Source organism: Scyliorhinus canicula, chromosome 10 (assembly GCF_902713615.1).
Source record: "Scyliorhinus canicula chromosome 10, sScyCan1.1, whole genome shotgun sequence".
In the NCBI taxonomy this organism is placed as follows: Eukaryota; Metazoa; Chordata; class Chondrichthyes; order Carcharhiniformes; family Scyliorhinidae; genus Scyliorhinus; species Scyliorhinus canicula.
The window spans coordinates 141,072,537-141,085,093 of record NC_052155.1 but is presented as its reverse complement, the minus strand read 5'-3'; the positions used below and the strand labels follow the sequence as shown (position 1 = coordinate 141,085,093).

Sequence of the window (12,557 nt, the reverse complement as noted above, 5' to 3'; positions counted from 1 at the left end):
TGCTAACCACTGTACCATGCCACCCATTAATCTTACATCCTCAAACTGATCCATCATTCACGAGATGTGACCCTTCTCGGGACAATTAACTTTTATTTCCAGAGCCAAATATATTGAGGATCAGAGGATCCAGATAGAAAATCATGGAAGAGGCTTTGGTTACCTGCTATGCTTGATTGGCAGCATGGGGCTTTCCCAACAGCAATGTGTCTTTGGGAAAATGATTCTTCTTTGATTCAGTCACGTCACTGTATGGAGTTAGCAGCCAGGTTTGCTTTACTCATGAGAGTGAAGCTTGTGTGTAATAGTTTCAAGTTCACAAAGGGTAGTGCCCTCTTACTATTCTGCCAAAACCTGGCACACGTTGGTGAAACCCCCAGGGATTGGTGTGTGGATAGTGGTTCAGATAATTTCTTTGCTATGGAGGAAGCCCCGAGGAATAGCCACACCTTCGTGTTTCACAGGAAGCACTAGCCTGAAAACAGACTTCAGTGCGATTTTCATAGGATTTACAGTGCAGAAGGAGGCCATTCGGCCCATCGAGTCTGCACTGGCTCTTGGAAAGAGCACCCTACCCAAGGTCAACACGTCCACCCTATCCCCATAACCCAGTAACCCATCCAACATTAAGGGCAATTTTGGACACTATGGGCAATTATTCATGGCCAATCCACCTAACCTGCATATCTTTGGACTGTGGGAGGAAACCGGAGCATCCGGAGGAAACCCACGCACACACGGGGAGGATGTGCAGACTCCGCACAGACAGTGACCCAAGCCGGAATTGAACCTGCTGTGAAGTAATTGTGCTATCCACAATGCTACCGTGACTTAAGGCAAAGTGAAAAACCGTACTTATTTTTGAGGGATTGTTGGCCTCTTCTTTGGGTCAGGGATTTACTATTGCATATTTTAACTCAAACCTTTTTTCCTGTTTCCTAAGTTACACTTGGTCGCCTTAAACATGCCCCTGTCTGGCAACATGCGAGGTATACGCGGGGCTGATTTGCAATGCTTCCAGCAAGCTCGAGCGATGGGCTCAATTGCAACATACCGAGCCTTTCTTTCCTCTCAGCTACAGGATTTATACACAGTGGTGAGGAAAGCTGACAGATTAAACATGCCCATTGTCAACTTAAAGGTAAGCGCATACCTTGAATAAATATTTGACTCACTGTATCCAAAGTAACATTATACATATTAAGGGGAAAAAGTGATGTTTACATTTACTGAAAAATATTTATTTTCAAATTTATTTGAGCTCATTGACACATAATTAGAGATGGTGATCTCAAGAATGACTGATCATTTCAAAGAACAAAGAAAATTACAGCACAGGAACAGGCCCTTCGGCCCTCCCAGCCTGCGCCGATCCAGATCCTTTATCTAAACCTGTCTCCTATTTTCCAAAGTCTACTTCCCTCTGTTCCCGCCCATTCATATACCTGTCTAGATGCTTCTTAAATGATGCTATCGTGCCCGCCTCTACCACCTCCGCTGGTAAAGCGTTCCAGGCACCCACCACCCTCTGCGTAAAAAACGTTCCACGCACATCTCCCTTAAACTTTCCCCCTCTCACCTTGAAATCGTGACCCCTTGTAACTGACACCCCCACTCTTGGGAAAAGCTTGTTGCTGTCCACCCTGTCCATACCTCTCATAATTTTGTAGACCTCAATCAGGTTCCCCCTCAACCTCCGTCTTTCCAACGAAAACAATCCTAATCTACTCAACCTTTCTTCGTAGCTAGCACCCTCCATACCAGGCAACATCCTGGTGAACCTCCTCTGCACCCTCCAAGGCATCCACATCCTTCTGGTAATGTGGCGACCAGAACTGCACGCAGTATTCCAAATGTGGCCGAACCAAAGTCCTATACAACTGTAACATGACCTGCCAACTCTTGTACTCAATACCCCGTCCGATGAAGGCAAGCATGCTGTATGCCTTCTTGACCACTCTATCAACCTGCGTTGCCACCTTCAGGGTACAATGGACCTGAACTCCCAGATCTCTCTGCACATCAATTTTCCACAAGACCCTTCCATTGACCATATAGTCTGCTCTTGAATTTGATCTTCCAAAATGCATCACCTCGCATTTGCCTGGATTGAACTCCATCTACCATTTCTCTGCCCAACTCTCCAATCACAACTCCTTTTTGATTGCTGTCTGAGGGAGTCAATGAGGAATTTTCTTCTTTATATTTCTCCTCACCTACTGGAGGGCAATTAGGGATGGGCAGTCAATGTTGACCTAGCCAGAAGTGCCCACATCCCATGAACAAATACAAAAAATATAGATTTATTGATCATAGGGCCTGATTTTAACTAATTCAAAATCTATCCACTCACAGGGTTAAAATCAGGACCGAAATGGCAGCAGGAACTCCTGGGATGGGTGGGTGTTAACAAAGAACAATACAGCACAGGAACAGGCCCTTCGGCCCTCCAAACCTGTACCGATCATGATACCATCCTTGGCCAGAACCCTCAGCACTGCCTAGTATTGTATCCCTCTATACCCATCCTATCCATGTATTTGTCGAGGTACCTTTTGAACGACGTTAATGTATCTGCTTCCACAACCTCCTCTGGCAACGCGTTCCAGACACTCACCACCCTCTGTGTACACAGCCTGCCTCGCACATCTCCTCTAAACTTTGCCCCACGAACCTTAAATCTATGCCCCTTGGTGACTGACCCCTCCACCCTGGGAAAGAGTGCCTGCCAATCGACTCTATCTATGCCCCTCATAAACTTGTAGACCTCTATCAGGTGTTATACGTCTAGCTGCTGTTGTATAAAGAGTCAAATGTTCTGCTCCTTTTCCACAAACACCTTTGATTTACTTCAACAGACTCTGCACAAACTCTAACATCACATCACCTGACACAAAGGCCACCTGAAGCCCCTTTACATAATCAGTGTCAATTATTGGATACTTAACATAAATGAGACAACTAATTGGAATGTCTCTTAACCCTTTACTTAACAGTCTCCCCTTCCTTGGAGAAAAACAATAATTAGGTGAAAACAAAATTACAAGAAACTCAAAAACAAATACAATTTCCCCCCTTCTTTTTTTTCATTTTTGGAAGAAAAAAATAGTCACAGAAACAGACGCCCTTCATTAATAATATCCAAAAGTTTCAGTGAGCTAGCCCCTCTTTTTGTAAAACAGTCTGACAATTGATAGCTACTGTCAACCCATTTAATTTTTGCTATTTCCCCTCTGTTCAACATCTGCTTCAAACTTGCGATGTCTATCCTTAATCTTTTTTCATTGACACTTTTTGTAGAGTGCACATTTTCCCACATGGATTTATTGTCAATGTGACATTCAATAGGTATATTACCCAAATCCCCTAATCCCAAAATGTCTGTCAATATCTAAGATATATAAAAGGCCATATCCACCGCCTCTACTAGGCTTAACGTCTCAGCAGCCAAAGTGCTTTTGACCACTCTCATTTTCTTTGTTTCCCACACAAGTGGGCAACATTTACCATGGTTCCCCAAATGGAAAATTATAAAACCTCCTGCGCTTGAAACCCTATCACATAAATTTTCATAGGGCACATCACTATAAACTATGAGTTTCAAGTGCCTACAGTCACCTAAAACCGGGAACCTCAAAACACACTCCTGCATTTTTAGCTTTATTTGCCCTTATTATGTCTTCCACTTTGGCATCATTCATTTTTGTACTCAACTCTTAGACATCAAAAGTCACGTTCGGTCTAGTCTGTCTACCTAACCAATCAGTTGGCCAATTAAACTTCGCAGTTGCTCTTTTTCCATCTTTGAAACCATTGTGTATTTTTATGAAACCCGGCCACGACTAATTGCTATTGGGCTGATGCTTTCCAAATAAGATTGCTGACGTAAAGTTGCCCCTAACTTAGTCTGTCCGATTTCCAGTCCAATATATTTAAATGCACTGGAAGCCTGACTTCCAACCCTGAATTCTTTCCTCAAACCAGAGATTACAATAGCTTCTAAATCACTATTCCCACCTCACAAAAAATCTTCAACATGCATCATAAAGATACCAGAAAGATTTCCTTTATAGTGCCAGTAAAACATTGCCGGATCTGCTTTCAACTGGCAACAGCCTAACTTTAACAAAACTGACCTTACCGAAAAATACCAGACTCTAGACGCATCATTTAATCCATATACACATTTGTTCAACTTCCAGAGTACCTCTTCTGTGTTAGCTGCTTCTTCAGGAGGACGGAGAAAAATGTCTCTCTGGAGCTGATGCCCTGCAAGAAGGCAGCTTTTATATCTATAGATTTGCATTCTCATGCCTTTGCGGCTAATGGAGCCAAGACAATCTTTTAAATAACCTTTCCTGCCGTAGGTGAATCTACCCTTAAATCCTGATCTCCTAAGTTTTCTTCAAACCCCCTTGCCACCAATCTGGCCTTTGCCTTATAAGTTCCATCCGGAGGAAACTTTTCCATGCAAATCCATCTGTGGGATAGAGCTTTTTGTCCCCTATCTGGTATTTCCGTGTATACCCCAAATTCACTCCAACTATGCAGTTCTTGTTGTTTGGCATCTTTGATAACTTTTCCATCTAACTTATTGGAAGCCACCAAAATCTCAAATGCATGTGGGCTTCTACTCCTATTAGTATTTGTAGTCTTACTCATGCTCTGAGACCTTGATAAACTATGTCCCCTCTCCCGCCTGGTAACTCGTTCTGTACAGCTACTGCTTGATCTTTCCCTTCTGCTGTGGGATGTCCTTTCAATAGTTCTCAACCTTTTCCAGCGAACCTGTTCACTCTCCGATGTACTATCTGAACTGGCACTGCGTTTCTGTGCCCTCCATTGTTGAACTTTGTGTTCCCAATCCATTGTCTTGACTCCCTCCCCTGAATGCTGTACATTCAACCAATGTTTATACTTTCCAGTGGCCTTCCCAGCTCTACTAATAACAGTTGCACCCTTCCATTGACTAGACCCTTCAGGCAAGTATGTCACTTTTGTACCAACCTTTGGCAGTTTTTCTTTCGGAAAAATGGCCTGGTCTAAATCATCAGAAGTGTTGTGTTCCTCTACAGAAACCCTGTCTATATCAGTTAACTGGTCCTCATAGTTCTGTAACACGTGCGTACCAGATGACTCTGGTTCCTCGTCATGTCTGTCTGCTCTGTCTAAATTTGAAAATTTGTAATAGAACATAGAACATAGAACAGTACAGCACAGAACAGGCCCTTCGGCCCTCAATGTTGTGCCGAGCCATGATCACCCTACTCAAACCCACGTATCCACCCTATACCCGTAACCCAACAACCCCCCTTAACCTTACTTTTATTAGGACACTACGGGCAATTTAGCATGGCCAATCCACCTAACCCGCACATCTTTGGACTGATCTTTGGACTAATCAGTACCCATTATCCTTGATGAATGTACCCTAACGGTTTGATTGCCATGTTGCAAAATAAATGTTTTGCCATCTATGCCTATGATCTTCCCTGGGCCTTTCCATTCATTAAAATTATCTCTCTTATAGTATACTATGTCTCCTTGCTGAAAAACGGTATTTGATGGCTGTACATTATGCCTCAAAGCTCTGCGAATTCTTTCAGAGACTTCTTCCAAAAAAGCTTTTCTACTGCTATGTAATGCATTTAAATGCATTTAAATGGACGGAATTTTAGGATTTCTATCAAACACTAATTGATAGCGACTATAGCCCCCAACCATCTGCAGTGAATTCTTTGCATGTACTGCCCATGCTAAAGCTGAATTTAGCTTGTAGTTTGGTCTGCCAAAATTTTCGGGAGCATGTCATCTATTACCGCTTGGTTTCTTTCACACACACACCATTACTAAATGGGCTTTCTGCAGCCGTATTCAGAACTGTGATATTCACGTTTTCACACATATCCCTAAACTCGTCATTAGCAAATTCTTCCCCGGAAGGGATTTTGTCGGTGAGCTCATTCCTGTCCCTATCCATTTTTCCACGATTTGATCCAGAATTACTCTCTTTTCTTTACTTCGTCCAATCATTGATTGACTAAATCTGGTTGATAAATCTACAAAATGCAAAATAAATATATTATTGGCTTTATCCCATCTTAAGGTCAACACAGACTGGAAATTCCAGGTTGTGTTTCTGCAGCCTTTTATATAGTCTGCCAAATTCCATTATATAGTCTTCAATGGAGAAATCCTCTATTTTCCAGAACCTATCAAAATCCGACCATGCTTCATACGCACTTAACAAGTCATCCTTCTTATGAATCTTATGCATATAACGTAATAGAGTCTGCAGACATCTAAGACTAACTCTTCCAATTCCTGCTCAGAAAACACTTTACTCCGGACTTTACTCATAAGGTAGAGAAAGAGCCAATGCCATACCTTGTTTTTCTCTTTCCCAAGGCAGTTACCTTAGCCCACATAACTACCGCACTTCTCCATTGGTCGTATGATCCCCTTTCAGAAAATAAGGGTGGGTAGTCATATCCAGCCATCTTTATCCTAGGTTCAGCCATATCTTTGTTTTTTCTTTCTCACTCACTCCTTGGTTTGGTCTGGAAAAGTTGTATCTTTCAACCCTTCACATTTGCACAGCAACCGTCCTCTGCTACCATTTGTTAATTGTTTAGCTGCTGTTGTATAAAGAGTCAAAGGTTCTGCTCCTTTTCCACAAACACCTTTAATTTACTTCAACAGACTCTGCACAAAACTCTAACATCACATCACCTGACACAAAGGCCCCTTTACATATCAGTGTCAATTATTGGATACTTAACATAAATGAGACAACGAATTGGAATGTCTCTTAACCCATTACTTAACATCAGGTCACCCCTCAACCTCCATCTTTCCAATGAAAACAGTCCAAGTCTATTCAGCCTCTCCGCACAGAACCCTCCAGACCAGGAAACATCCTGGAAAGCCTTCTCTGCACCCTATCCAAAGCCTTCTCATGCTTCTGGTAGTGTGCCGACCAGAACTGTGTGTAATATTCCATGTGCGTCCTTACCAAGGTTCTATACAACTGCAGCATGACTTGCCAGTTTTTATACTCAATGCCCTGTCCAATGAAGGCAAACATTCCATATGCTTTCTTGACTACCATGTCCACTTGTGTTGCCACTTTGAAAGATCTGTGGACCTGTATGCCCAGATCTCTCTGACTTTCTATATTCCTTAGAGTTTTGACATTTACTAGAAATTGGCTAGTTGAAAGAAGACAGAGAGTGGTAGTTGATGGGAAATGTTCAGAATGGAGTTCAGTTACGAGTGGCGTACCACAAGGATCTGTTCTGGGGCCGTTGCTGTTTGTCATTTTTATAAATGACCTAGAGGAGGGCGCAGAAGGATGGGTGAGTAAATTTGCAGACGACACTAAAGTCGGTGGAGTTGTAGACAGTGCGGAAGGATGTTGCAGGTTACAGAGGGACATAGATAAGCTGCAGAGCTGGGCTGAGAGGTGGCAAATGGAGTTTAATGTGGAGAAGTGTGAGGTGATTCACTTTGGAAAGAATAACAGAAATGCGGAATATTTGGCTAATGGTAAAATTCTTGGTAGTGTGGATGAGCAGAGGGATCTCGGTGTCCATGTACATAGATCCCTGAAAGTTGCCACCCAGGTTGATAGGGTTGTGAAGAAGGCCTATGGTGTGTTGGCCTTTATTGGTAGAGGGATTGAGTTCCGGAGCCATGAGGTCATGTTGCAGTTGTACAAAACTCTAGTACGGCCGCATTTGGAGTATTGCGTACAGTTCTGGTCGCCTCATTATAGGAAGGACGTGGAAGCTTTGGAACGGGTGCAGAGGAGATTTACCAGGATGTTGCTTGGTATGGAGGGAAAATCTTATGAGGAAAGGCTGATGGACTTGAGGTTGTTTTCGTTAGAGAGAAGAAGGTTAAGAGGTGACTTAATAGAGGCATACAAAATGATCAGAGGGTTAGATAAGGTGGACAGCGAGAGCCTTCTCCCGCGGATGGAGGTGGCTAGCACGAGGGGACATAGCCTTAAATTGAGGGGTAATAGATATAGGACAGAGGTCAGAGGTGGGTTTTTTACGCAAAGAGTGGTGAGGCCGTGGAATGCCCTACCTGCAACAGTAGTGAACACGCCAACATTGAGGGCATTTAAAAATTTATTGGATAAGCATATGGATGATAAGGGCATAGTGTAGGTTAGATGGCCTTTAGATTTTTTCCATGTCGGTGCAACATCGAGGGCCGAAGGGCCTGTACTGCGCTGTATCGTTCTATGTTCTATGTTCTATGTACTATATATTTTGCCTCAATGTTTTACCTACCAAAGTGGATGACCTCACATTTGTCCTGATCAAACTCCATTTGCCATTTCTCTGCCCAAGTCTCCAACCTAGCTTTGTCCTGCTGTATCTTTTGACAATCCTCAACATTATCTGCCACTCCACCAACCTTGGTATCATCCACGAACTTACTGATCAGACAAACTACATTTTTCTCTAAATCATTAATGTATACTGCAAACAACAGAGGCCCCAGCACCGATCCCAGTGGAACACCACTCGTCACAACCATATATTCAGAAAAACACCTTTCTACCGCTGCCCTCTGCCTTCTGTGACCTAGCCAGTTCTGTATCCATCTTGACATCTCACCTCTGATCACGTGTGACTTCACCTTTTGTACCAGTCTGCAATGTGGCACCTTGTCAAAGGCTTTACTTTAAACAACATCCGCCGCCCTCCCCTCATCAGTCATCTTTGTCACCTCCTCAAAAATCTCGATCAAGTTAATGAGGCACAACCTCCCCTTTATAAAACCATGCTGTCTATCGCTAATGAGTCCGTTTGTTTCCAAATGGATATAAATCCTGTCCCTGAAAATTCTCTCCAATAATTTACCTACTACTGATGTGAAGCTCACGGGCCTACAGCGGTACTGCATAAGCTATTCTCTAGTCTGGGATCTCACCTGGAGCCAATGATGATGCAAAAATGTCAGTCAAGACCCCAGCAATTTCCTCCCTTGCTTCCCTCAGTATTCTGGGCTAAATCCCATCCGGCCCAGGAGAAGTATCTACCTTAATGTCTTTCAAAACACCCAATACCCCCTCCTTTTTAATGTCAACATGAACCAGAGTATCCACACACCCTACCCAAGAATCATCTTCCACAAAGTCCTTGGTGTTGGTGTTGGTTGGAAATGCCTAATCATGATGCCCTCGTCACATATAGGCCAAACCAGGTAAGGGTGATTGGTTTCCTTCCCTAAAGGACATTAGTGAACCCGTTGGGTTTTTAACTACTTGGTTACTTCTATTTCCATATTTAAACAAATGGAATTCAAATTTTCAAACTGCCCTGGTAGGATTTGAACTCCAATTCTCTCGATTATTAGTCCAAGCCTCTTGCTTATTTGCCTCGTGGCATAACTAATCTGAATAAGAAATAACAAAGTGAGCGAACTGGCAAGAGATGGACTTCGGCATGAAGATAAATTGTGGAACTCATTGAGCAAAATAAAGTATGAACCTACAAATGGTATGTTTGCAAATGCAATGGAGAGGTTACAAACTGATCTTGAGAGAGGCCTAATGTGGCTCCATGCTCCAAATTGCACTCATTGCTTGTAAGACTCAGTGCCAGTTGTTACACGTGCAAAAATATTAACAAGTGCTGAAATGAGAAAAATGGGTCTTTTGCCCTTAGTACATTGGATCAGTAAAGTGATGTGTAGTTTGTACATAGACTAATGTGCAAGTGACACAGCCAAGGTTACCCATGCTGGAAATGCCAGGTTGCCCATGTTGGCACTGCCAGAAGTGGTCTCGGGGGATGGAGGGGTAGTCTTGCCAAGTTCGGGGGGTGGGGGGAGCTAGGGTGAAGTGCTGTTCCCTGGGGCTTCCTCAAGGTAGGGTAGGGTTAGGGGGTAAAAAGAGCATGGGCGGGAGAGATAGAGGCCGCTGGATAAAATGGTGCCCCGATCTGCGGGGAGTCTTTCCAATGTCATTAGAGACCTCTGGGTGGTCGGGCTCTGAGCAGGGTGGTACCCTGATGCTCCCACTGGCACCTGGGCACTGCCAAGATGGCAGGGGCACTGCCAGGGTAGCAGGGTTGCAGTGCCAAGGAGCTTGGGGGTCAAGTGCTCATGCCAAGGATCGGGCCCTGGAGTGCATTGCCCTTAAGAGAGGGTGAGAGGAAGCTCGAGGATTCCCCTGAGACGTAAGTTGGGTGGAGTGGAGGGTTGGAAGGCCTTGGTGAGGAAGGTTGAAAGATCAGGGCTGCATTTAAATATGGCGCCCCGATCCGCAAATACTCCTCCTGTACTGGTGAGTTGAGCACGTCAATGCAGGAAATGAGGCCCATGCTGATCTGTGGGACGTTCCTCGCCGAGGTAAAAAGAAGTCCTGTTAAATAGCGGTGCCGAGAAACACCCGGCTAAATGCGCCCAAAACAGGACACGGTTTATGTCTCATTAAATCACACCCAAAGTTAACATTTCAGTTCAATGACCTTTCTTGAGTTCCATCCTGAAACACTAACATTGGGTGGAATTTGATCATTTTTTAACTCAGTGTCAACACAGGTGGGAAACGTGGTGCGTGGTTCGCTGGCTCCGCTGCTGGCCTTTCCCACCATAATGGGTGGCACTTAGACAAAATTTTAAAAAATCAAAGCACTGGTCCCAAAGCTGGCGGGGTGGGCTCCAATAAGCCTTCCCCAAACCGCTAACCTGATCTTTAAAAAAAGATCACTCCCATGGACATGGAGACACCACCCCTTCCCCCGCAAAGCCCCACCCCAAGTCTATCACTGCTGGGGCATGTACTTAACTGTGGGTCCCCCAGTGGGGCTTTGCCAAGTCTCCATTTAGCAAAAGCTGCTGTAAATCCCACCGACATGATTTCACATCAGCAAGGGGTTCTGAGATGGGAAGATGATACATCGGGGAAGCCCACTGATGATATTTAAATGTATGGTAATGAGGTTCCTGACCTTTGATGGCTGGAACCCCATTATGTCATTGGCAGGGGATGGGGAGAACAAGGAACAGGAAATCCCACCATGGTGAAAGCTGTTTGGGGACTCCAATGGGATTCTCTACCCCCACTGGCTTTGCTACCTGCCGAAAACAGGGGCGGAGATAGATGACCACTGCTTTCTAATCATTTCAGCCTTGAAAACCCCATTTGCCCAGCATTTGAAGCCTATTGGACCGAGAGTGTGCCAAATGGGGTGGCACGTGGCACAGGGGTTAGCACTGTTGCTTCACAGCTCCAGGGTCGTGGGTTCGATTCCTGCACATTCTCCCCGTCCCTGCGTGGGTTTCTTCCGGGTGCTCAGGTTGCATTATATTAGAACATTACATTACAGCGCAGTACGGGCCCTTCGGCCCTCGATGTTGCGCCGACCTGTGAAACCATCTGAAGCCTATCTGACCTACACTATTCCATTTTCATCCATATGTCTGTCCAGTGACCACTTAAATGCCCTTAAAGTTGACGAGTCTACTACTGTTGCAGGCAGGGCGTTCCACACCCCTACTACTCTCTGAGTAAAGAAACTGCCTCTGACATCTGTCCTATATCTACCACCCCTCAATTTAAAGCTATGTCCCCTCGTGTTGGTCATCACCATCCAAGGAAAAAGACTCTCACTGTCCACCCTATCTAACCCTCTGACTATCTTATATGTCTCTATTAAGTCACCTCTCAGCCTTCTCCTCTCTAACGAAAACAACCTCAAGTCCCTGAGCCTTTCCTCGTAAGACCTTCCCTCCATACCAGGCAACATTCTAGTAAATCTCCTCTGAACCCTTTCCAAAGCTTCCACATTCTTCCTATAATGTGGTGACCAGAACTGCACGCAGTACTCCAGGTGCGGCCGCACCAGAGTTTCCTCCCACAAGTCCTGAAAGACGTGCTGTTAGGTGAATTGGACACTCTGTGTACCCAAACAGGCGCCGGAATGTGGCGACTGTAGGCTTTTCACAGTAACTTCATTGCAGTTAGAGAGAGCTAGAACATTGAGAGCGAGAACAAACAGAGTTGTTATCTCTGGGTTGTTACCCGTGCCACGTGCTAGCGAAGTGAGAAATAAGGAGAGAGAGGAGTTGAACATGTGGCTACAGGGATGGTGCAGGAGGGAGGGTTTTGCTTTCCTGGATAATTGGGGCTCATTCTGGGGTAGGTGGGACCTCTACAAACAGGATGGTCTTCACCTGAACCAGAGGGGTACCAATATCCTGGGGGGGAGATTTGCTAGTGCACTTCGGGGGGGGGGGGTTAAACTAATTCAGCAGGGGGATGGGAACCTAAATTGTAGTCCCAGTGTACAGGATGTTGAGAGTAGTGAGGTCAGGGATAGGGTTAAAAGTTCGAAAGAGGGCACCGGCAAGCAGGACACTGGTTTGAAGTGTGTCTACTTCAACGCCAGGAGCATCCGGAATAAGGTGGGTGAGCTTGCAGCATGGGTTGGTACCTGGGATCTCAATGTTGTGGCGATTTCGGAGACATGGGTAGAGCAGGGACAGGAATGGTTGTTGCAGGTTCCAGGATTTAGATGTTTCTGTAAGAACAG

The 12,557-nt window shown here is 44.8% G+C and overlaps 1 protein-coding gene across 6 annotated transcripts in view; it reads left to right on the top strand.

Moving 5' to 3' along the window:
* The window catches only part of LOC119972690 (collagen alpha-1(XV) chain-like), a 521,348-nt gene that overhangs the window by 474,922 nt on the left and 33,869 nt on the right, over positions 1–12,557 (top strand). For all 6 annotated transcript variants that reach the window (XM_038809807.1, XM_038809806.1, XM_038809803.1 and 3 more), the window contains one exon: positions 944–1,141. In XM_038809807.1, coding sequence (XP_038665735.1) covers positions 944–1,141 — 198 coding nt within the window. The remainder of the gene's footprint in view (positions 1–943; positions 1,142–12,557) is intronic.